This window comes from Megalobrama amblycephala, linkage group LG21 (assembly GCF_018812025.1).
Source record: "Megalobrama amblycephala isolate DHTTF-2021 linkage group LG21, ASM1881202v1, whole genome shotgun sequence".
In the NCBI taxonomy this organism is placed as follows: domain Eukaryota; kingdom Metazoa; phylum Chordata; class Actinopteri; order Cypriniformes; family Xenocyprididae; genus Megalobrama; species Megalobrama amblycephala.
The window spans coordinates 26,763,813-26,774,007 of NC_063064.1; the positions used below are offsets into that span (position 1 = coordinate 26,763,813).

Consider the following 10,195-nt stretch of genomic DNA (forward strand, 5'->3'; position numbering starts at 1 on the left):
TCCACTGGTTGCCAATGCAACATTTCTCATTTTCATTTAAAGTCGAAGTACTCAATAAATATACACATAAAAAAAAGATAAAAACACTGAACAAAATTACTAAAACTTTAACTAAAATGAAAAATAAATATTAAAAAATCTATTTCAAAATATTAACACAAAAACTATAGTAGTATATCAAAGATTCTAAAATTACGCTGCTGTCAATCGAGTAAGATTTTGAATCACAATTAATTTCTCTCTTTTTTGAGTTCATTTGTGGGTGAACATGAGCACTTCCGTTGCAAAGATGAATAAATAAACAATGTTAAATAAAACTAAATGCATTAAATATATTTAATTAAATCACACTGGTTATTGCATTAACATTAGCAATTATATATTACAGAATTTTAAAACTAAGTTCCGGTTAAAAGTTCCAGGTAAGGCAGCATTACATATAGTTTCTAGAAATGTTTAAAGAGCTTAAACAGCATTCATTAGAGAGGTGTAAACCACAGGAAGTCACAATCATGCCTGCAGGAACAGATAGCATCTTGAAGTTCATGAATGTATCTGAGAGAATCGAAATGAAGGCAAGCCAAATTTAAAGGGGTACTTCACCACTGACAAAATGGGCTTTCAATAAAACTTGGCTGCCTATACAGTACAAAGGCAAAACATTATAAAACATTATACAAATTACTACTGACATTATAACAATACAAAATGGGTTGAAAATTGGCAAAGTTACACTTTAATCATATCAGCATGACTCATAAAATTGTGTATTTTATCATTGTATGTATGTATATGTATGCACACACACACACACGCACGCACACACACGCATACAATGATAAAACGCACAATTTTATGAGGTCTATGAGGTCGAAGGATGAACTTCCATGTTGGCTGGTGTTCCTGCAGACCCACCTGGTTCTTCCTGTAGTCCTGCTGTGAATGTCGCAGCACACGGTAGCACAGCCTGCAGATGTGCCTGAAGGGGGCGTGTCTCTGGTCACTCAACTCCTCCAGACGCAACATGGGACCATCACCGCTGTCTGTGAATGGGGCCTGAAGCAGCTTGAAGATCTATTGATGGAGGGAGAATGGAGACTAGAATGAATACTACTTCTGATGTATCTATAGCATCTAAACTAGGGCTGCCCCATTAGTTAACGAGAAGAGGCTTAGTCGACCGAAATTTTATTCGTCGCAGGAAAAAATAATCAACAGGAAGTGGCAAAGTTACGCATTCTGTGATGGACAGATGGTTAACAGCTGGTCTATGTGGTAGACTAATTACATCCAAAAAATGGAAAATTCTGACATTATTTTCTCACTGTAATGTCATTCTAAGCCTGAAAAAAATTCATTTTGAGGTGAAGGACATGTCTTTTAAGCACTCCTAGTAGTGAAAAGTGAGGTACTGAAGAAAATCCTACTTGTTTCAAGATATTCTGCTCTCTCATGAGTTTCTGCCGTTCACGGTTGGGTTTATTGACCATGATCTCCAACACATCCTGTCCATTGTTAGGAATGTCCACCACAAAAAACACAAGGTCTTCTAGAAGCTTAGTGACAAACCTACAGAATGCACAGAGAAAAAAACTTCATGTTCACTGTTCAAGGACACAATCTTTAATTTTCCAAATGGTGGAAAATTTGTATATTCATCAAAGTAATGCTTGTTCCCACAGAGTTAGTATACCATAATGAAATTAACAGAGGTGGCAGCAAAGCATTTAGTCAGGGGTCACGAAAACACTTCCTAAGCACATTCCTACTCCAGAAAGTCTCAGGGGTTGTACCTTCTTTCATTCTGGGTGATTGTGCCCTTCTCCAGTTTGCCAGCGATGGATGCCAACACTTTACTGGCATCATTGGCAAAGTCTAGGTCCCTCACCTCAGCTGGAGGGACTGGCACAATGGCGAAGGCCTCTTTATCTTCTTTGACAGGCGATGTGCCAATCTGAAGGGGAAAACACACTGAGTACAACACTAATATCGATGGATAACATGAGCCCATCGATGTTATGGGCTCATAACATCGATGGGCTCATGGCATATTGATCATATTTATTCATTTATAAGAAATAATATTTCTTAAAATAATAATAATTATTATTATTATTATTAGCAACATTAAGCTGAAGACATCTACTAAAATTAGTTTATGCATTCTACATAACTATTAAAATATTTCATCATAGCATTTTAATTATATTTAAAATATTTAAAAAAAAATGTATTAATTAAAATTAAAATATAATACTATTATTATTATTATTATTATTAGCAACATTAAGCTGAAGACATCTACTAAAATTAGTTTATGCATTCTACATAACTATTAAAATATTTCATCATAGCATTTTAATTATATTTAAAATATTTTTAAAAAAAATGTATTGATTAAAATTAAAATATAATATTATTATTATTATTATTATTAGCAACATTAAGCTGAAGACATCTACTAAAATTAGTTTATGCATTCTACATAACTATTAAAATATTTCATCATAGCATTTTAATTATATTTAAAATATTTTTTATTAATTAAAATTAAAATATAATACTATTATTATTATTAGCAACATTAAGCTGAAGACATCTACTAAAATTAGTTTATGCATTCTACATAACTATTAAAATATTTCATCATAGCATTATAATTATATTTAAAATATTTAAAATATTTTTTTATTAATTAAAATTAAAATATAATACTTATTATTATTATTATTAGCAACATTAAGTTGAAGACAACATCTATTAAAATAATTGTAATTATATTTAAAATAATTTGTTTATATATTTTTAAAATATAATAATAATACTTATAATAATAATAAATAATTTCAGCAGTTGCTAAAACAATAAATCAGATTAACTGATAAGCCATTTGATGATAACATATGTTTTTGGCTAATTATTTATACAACACCCACCCGTAACATAACCGGCTTCTCCTCCTCTTTGTCGATGGGGTTATTGGTGCTGTGGACCCATGTGTTGGTGCACAGGTGCCTCAGTCTTACATAAGAGTTCCTGAAGAGGAAACAATTGGTATAAGACTCAACAATAATACACATAGATATCAAAATATGTAGAGTAGAGTATTAGGAGAGAGAGATTGACTAAGCGAGTGTGTCACTGCATCTGATACAGCATTTATTCTTCAGGTATTATCTTATATTCATAATGAAAAATCAGTTTGAATGTCCACTGAGGAAAGCAATGTCTTAGTATCCTTTTAACAGTTAAGGGGATTTCCCATGACAGCGCTTGTCAATGCATTTGTCGGTTGCGTCTAATAAAGTGTTGTTTAAAGTAAAAACAATGTCCTTGTTTACCACCTTGTACCAGTCCCTTTGCTACTGACTCACTCATAAAGAGTCATTTTCTAAAAGAAGATACAAATGTATATGCTTTTTAACCACAAATGCTCGTCTTGCACTGCGATGCGCTATGCATTAAGTAATCATGTTGGAAAGGTCATGTGTGAAGTACTGATCTAGTAGCTACAAAGTAAACGTGCAAAGACTAAGTCAAACGGCGTTTACAAAACAACGATGTCAGACAATTGAGTTTTTCGCCCTACCGTGGTACTTTTGCCTACGTCACACGTGACCTTTCCAACGTGATTACATAATGTGTGGCGCGTGGCAAATCAGTGCAAGTTGAGCATTTGTGGTTAAAAAGTATATACTTTTTTTTTTTTTTTTTTTTAGAAAATGACCGATCATTTTGCTAGATAACACCCTTATTCCTCGTCTGGCATCGTGTAGAGCCCTTTGAAGCTGCACCGAAACTGTAATTTTCGACCCAGTGGTAGCTGTTATAGTAAGTCCACTATATGATGAAAAATCCTGGAATGTTTTCCTCGAAAACCATCATTTCTTCTGAAGAAGACATAAACATAAATTTAAATTATCATGAAATTTTAACTCTGAACTGAACTAATCCTTTCATTTTAAGGCCACTGGGTTTACAGGAGGTCACTGCACATTCCTGCTGTGGTGAGGGTTGTCTAGGGTCACATTTAGGGGGCAAATGAGTCCATTTCACCGTTTAGCAGTCCTTCAAATCCTCACAAGGGAATAAAACATACTTGTACTGAAGAAATCATGTGAGCACCTTTAAAAGTCACTAGGTTCAGGACATATAAGGGGGAAAGCCTTCAGGTCACTGTGACCCCTGTAAACTCATGTGGTGTTGAATCCTACATCTAAGAAGATATGCCTGTCTAAGGCCAGAGAGTGGCTCTATTGAGGATGTCAAAGAAGCATCTATGTCACAAACTCACTGACTGGCGTACAGACACAGCAACTCTAATGTACGGAACATAATGTTTATTAAGTCAGATCTAATTCAGCTCTTTTGCATCAAATGCATCATATGTGTTCATGTGTTTCTGACATTATAAGTTTAAGTAATTAACTTTAAGGCTCGTGCATTTGCAGACTTAAGTCGTTGCGGTCGTATTGCACAATCCAAACATGAACCTTCCCTGAGTTCACGCCGTTGATTCCAACGGTGCCTGCGGGGAAGCAATAGCAGTTACACACACAAACACACAGACCTAATGGCTATCAAAGCCTGTATTGTTCTTAGTGTGTGTGGTGTTTAAACACACACAGTCACACACACACCCCTACGAGGAAGTTCAATACCTGTCAGGCCAGATAGTTAATTCACTCGAGTTTTACTCAGTCGCCACAAGCATGCACCTGTTCACATTACTCTTTCACTCTTTGGCAATGTTCACACTGCAAGAAAAAATGTTCACACTGGAACCCAATCTATCTTTTATGACAAATGTTAAACATGGCCATTGTGACACTGGTCTGGCTTCTAAACTGAGTCGCATGTGTAAAACACCCTGGCGTCACCAAAAGTAAAACAAAAAAAGACAATGCTAGCAAAGATAATGTGAAGTAAAGTTTGGTGTCAAATTGCATGAATAGGCTGAGGAGGAAAAAACATAACTTACTGATAGAAAGAAATACTCTACCCCTGATGTGGCATCACTTTAGAGTCTCAACTCTAAAATATGCTGTCAACTCTAAAGTTTGGGGTTTTTCTTTTTTTTAATTAATACTTTTATCCAGCAAAGTTTCATTAAATTGATCAAAAGTGACTAAGACATTTATAATGCTACAAAAGATTTCTATTTCAGATTAAATCTGTTCTTTTGAACTTTATATTCTTTAGATTCTTTATATTTGAATCTTTTGAATCAGTGGTTCGGAGCGTGTATCAAACTGCCAAAGTCATGTGAACCATTGAAATTTCTAAACACGTATGACGTAGCAAAGCCTCGTTTACGGAGACCACGTGACTTTGGCAGTTTGATACACACTCCGAACCACTGATTCGAAACAATGATTCGTAAAGCTTCGAAACTTCATGAAGCAGTTTTTTGAAATCGGCCATCACTAGATATTGTTCGTTATTTTGTTTTTTTGGGCGCACAAAAGTATTCTTGTCGCTTCATAACATTAAGGTTGAACCACAGTAGTCACATGAACTGTTTTAAATATGTCTTTAGCAGCTTTCTGTGCATTTAAAGGTGCCCTATAATTAAATATTGAATTTATCTTGGCATAGTCGAATAACAAGAGTTCAGTACATGGAAAAGACATACACTGAGTTTCAAACTCCATTGTTTCCTCCTTCTTATATAAATCTCATTTGTTTAAAAGACCTCCGAAGAACAGGCGAATCTCAACATAACACCGACTGTTACGTAACAGTCGGGATCATTAATATGTACGCCCCCAATATTTGCATATGCCAGCCCATGATCGAGCCATTAGACAAGGGCAGAACGTCTGGATCTGTGCACAGCTGAATCATCAGACTAGGTAAGCAAGCAAGAACAATAGCGAAAAATGGCAGATGGAGCAATAATAACTGACATGATCCATGATAACATGATATTTTTAGTGTTATTTGTTAATTGTCTTTCTAAATGTTTAAATGTTTTGTTAGCATGTTGCTAATTTACTGTTAAATGTGGTTAAAGTTACTATCGTTTATTACTGTATTCACGGAGACAAGAGAGCCGTCGCTATTTTCATTTTTAAACACTTGCAGTCTGTATAATGCATTCTTTATAAATCTCTCCAACAGTGTGTAACGTTAGCCACGCAGCATAGCCTCAAACTTATTCAGAATCAAATGTAATACATCCAAATAAATACTATACTTACATGATCCGATGTATGCAAGCAGCATGCATGATGAATATCTTGTAAAGATCCATTTTGAGGGTTATATTAGCTGTGTGAACTGTGTTTGTGCTGTTCAAGGCAAGCGCAAGCTCCGGGGGAGGGGAGCACGAGATTTAAAGGGGCCGCAACCTATATATCGGTGCATAGTTAATGATGCCCCAAAATAGGCAGTTAAAAAAATGAATAAAAAAAAAAATCTATGGGGTATTTTGAGCTGAAACTTCACAGACACATTCAGGGGACACCTTAGACTTATATTACATCTTTTAAAAAGAAGTTCTAGGGCACCTTTAAAGTGTAAATTAACATGCTGGCAATGGAGGCCTCACTGAGCCATCGGATTTGATCAAAAATATCTTAATTTGTGTGATGAATGAAGGTCTTACGGGTGTGGAATGACATGAGGGTGAGTAATTAATGACAGAATTTTAATTTTTGGGTGAGAATGAAGTCATTTAAGAGTTATCATTAAAAATCTATCGTTTTAAAAAGTAATTCATGTTCTTTTCCCCCATCATTCTAGATCCTAGTTTTTGCACTCAAAAAATAAATTAAAATGAGTCAAAACAAATATTCAGTTTACACGACATTAAACTTACATGAATTCTGACTGGACTGCTTAGACTGAAGTCACACTACAAGACATCAACATATGTATCAGATTCACATATGAAAGTATTAATATGATTTAGTTCTGTCAGATGTGAAGTACTGTCCTTTCATGAGGAACTGATTTAAAACTCATTCAACTGTGGCTTTAACGTAAACAAAGAGTCAGAGTTCATAGTTCTATTATACACACACCAGGAAGTAAAACTGGGTCTAACAGTTCACACAAACACACTCGTGTCTGATGTCCACAAGTGGACATCAGACACGGCTGTATTCCTGGCATGGTTGCATAATCGCCTATTTGACTAACAGGCTTACCTTTGTGTGTGTGTGTGTGTGTGTGTGTGTGTGTGTGTGTGTGTGTGTGTGTGTGTGTGTGTGTGTGTGTGTGTGTGTGTGTGTGTCCTCAGTGCTCCCTTAGACTAATTAGTCACATCTACTATGTCTATAGAGGGGCCGCTGGTGTGTGAGAACAGGGGTATTTCAGGCCAAACTTAAAGTCATGACTTTAAAATCCTCTTTTACTAAGATCAAACTTAAAGATGATCTCTCTCACAACACACTCTCAGCACTCAGACAAAATATTGCTGCAGTTCAGATTATTACACATATGACCGTTCCTTTCAGCGGCTCAGTGTTGCATGAAATCCATTCAAATCATGTGATTGAGAGGGACGTATAATCAATGGATGTGTTCAAAGCCCATAGGCTCAATATACAAAGAAGCAGCTATTGATTCAAGGCACACAAACATTCTGACATCATTAGCTCAAGCTCACTCAAATCAGACTGTATTCAAAGGGGAAAAAAAGATGTGTGAATCTTATGAAACCTGTCAAGAAAATGTCCGGGTCACCACAAAATCATAAGAAATAAATAATAAGCTTATTTTTAGGACCCTTAAGATTTTTTTTTTTTTAAATGCAAGGCAACAACGACAATGTATTTAAATTGTAATGTATTTATTGTTAATTTACAAATGAATGAACACATATACATACAGGTGCTGGTCATATAATTAGAATATTATCAAAAATTGGTTTATTTCACTAATTCCATTAAAAAAGTGAAACTTGTATATTATATTCATTCATTCATTACACACAGACTGATATATTTCAAATGTTTATTTCTTTTAATTTTGATGATTATAACTGACGACTAAGGAAAATCCCAAATTCAGTATCTCAGAAAATTAGAATATTACTTAAGACCAATACAAAGAAAGGATTTTTAGAAATCTTGGCCAAAAAGTATGAACATGAAAAGTATGAGCATGTGCAGCACTCAATACTTAGTTGGGGCTCCTTTTGCCTGAATTACTGCAGCAATGCGGCGTGGCATGGAGTCGATCAGTCTTTGGCACTGCTCAGGTGTTATGAGAGCCCAGGTTGCTCTGATAGTGGCCTTCAGCTCTTCTGCATTGTTGGGTCGGGCATATCACATCTTCCTCTTCACAATACCCCATAGATTTTCTATGGGGTTAAGGTCAGGCGAGTTTGCTGGCCAATTAAGAACAGGGATACCATGGTCCTTAAACCAGGTACTGGTAGCTTTGTCACTGTGTGCAGGTGCCAAGTCCTGTTGGAAAATGAAATCTGCATCTCCATAAGGTTGTTCAGCAGCAGGAAGCATGAAGTGCTCTAAAACTTCCTGGTATACGGCTGCATTGACCTTGGACCTCAGAAAACACAGTGGACCAACACCAGCAGATGACATGCCACCCCAAAGCATCACTGACTGTGGAAACTTTACACTGGACCTCAAGCAACATGGATTGTGTGCCTCTCCTCTCTTCCTCCAGACTCTGGGACCCTGATTTCCATAGGAAATGCAAAATTTACTTTCATCAGAAAACATAACTTTGGACCACTCAGCAGCGGTCCAGTCCTTTTTGTCTTTAGCCGCTTCTGACGTTGTCTGTTGTTCAAGAGTGGCTTGACACAAGGAATGCGACAGCTGAAACCCATGTCTTGCATACGTCTGTGCGTAGTGGTTCTTGAAGCACTGACTCCAGCTGCAATCCACTCTTTGTGAATCTCCCCCACATTTTTGAATGGGTTTTGTTTCACAATCCTCTCCAGGGTGCGGTCATCCCTATTGCTTGTACACTTTTTTTCTACCACTACTTTTCCTTCCCTTCGCCTCTCTATTAATGTGCTTGGACACAGAGCTCTGTGAACAGCCAGCCTCTTTTGCAATGAATTGTGTCTTGCCCTCCTTGTACAAGGTGTCAATGGTCGTCTTTTGGACAACTGTCAAGTCAGCAGTCTTCCCCATGATTGTGTAGCCTACAGAACTAGACTGAGAGACCATTTAAAGGCCTTTGCAGGTGTTTTGAGTTAATTAGCTGATTAGAGTGTGGCACCAGTGTTTTCAATATTGAACCTTTCCACAATATTCTAATTTTCTGAGATACTGAATTTGGGATTTTCCTTAGTTGTCAGTTATAATCTTCAAAATTAAAAGAAATAAACATTTGAAATATATCAGTCTGTGTGTAATGAATGAATATAATATACAAGTTTCACTTTTTGAATGGAATTAGTTAAATAAATCAACTTTTTGATATTCTAATTATATGACCAGCACCTGTAGATACACTCATATGTGACCCATGCTGGCAAAATGAGTCTGAATGCGCACGGGCTGATTTCGAGCGAAAGTGAAAAATGTCAATTTTGGTCAAAATTGAGGTTTTCACAAAAATGAGTTCATTAAGCCCTCGTCTAGTGATCCCAATGCTCCAAATAGCAATTAAACATCTAAAATTATCTTTATTTGTAAGTTTTCTGAGAGGAGTACCTTTCCTTTGATCATGAAAAATGCCGTATTTCTCTGCTCGCTGCTCAACAACTAGCGCTTCCCTCAGCACAAGCTTGGTATCGTTGTAAAGCGCAGCATTCCAACTTTGTGAATATTCATAGCGAATTCTTGATGGTATGAGTCTGAGCCAATAAAATGTGATTTTCAAACTCATGCTGATGTAAACAAAACGATCTTACTCGTGCTGACTGACAGATCCGAAGCGCGCGCACAAAGATGCCGCGATCCCGATATACACATATACACAGAATTAAAGTATTTAAAAAAATCTGTCTTGGCGAGTATTCACCCAAACATTATCTGTTATGTCTTAAAAGTGAATGTTTGGTTAACGGTTGTGGAAAAACATCTGATGTGTAACATTATATTAGATCTGTGTGATACAGTAATAAATAGGCTGTCTGTTTCATTAATGTTAAAGGTGCCCTAGATTCAAAAATTGAATTTACCTCGGCATAGTTGAATAACAAGAGTTCAGTACATGGAAATGGCATACAGTGAGTCTCAAACCCCATTGTTTCCTCCTCCTTATA

The 10,195-nt window shown here is 36.1% G+C and overlaps 1 protein-coding gene across 17 annotated transcripts in view; it reads right to left on the bottom strand.

Moving 5' to 3' along the window:
* The window catches only part of itpr1b (inositol 1,4,5-trisphosphate receptor, type 1b), a 160,364-nt gene that overhangs the window by 110,075 nt on the left and 40,094 nt on the right, over positions 1 to 10,195 (bottom strand). For all 17 annotated transcript variants that reach the window (XM_048173391.1, XM_048173381.1, XM_048173385.1 and 14 more), the window contains exons 14-17: positions 2,937 to 3,036; positions 1,794 to 1,954; positions 1,428 to 1,569; positions 916 to 1,074 (exon numbers count right to left, since the gene is read on the bottom strand). In XM_048173391.1, the coding sequence (XP_048029348.1) occupies positions 916 to 1,074; positions 1,428 to 1,569; positions 1,794 to 1,954; positions 2,937 to 3,036 (562 nt within the window). The remainder of the gene's footprint in view (positions 1 to 915; positions 1,075 to 1,427; positions 1,570 to 1,793; positions 1,955 to 2,936; positions 3,037 to 10,195) is intronic.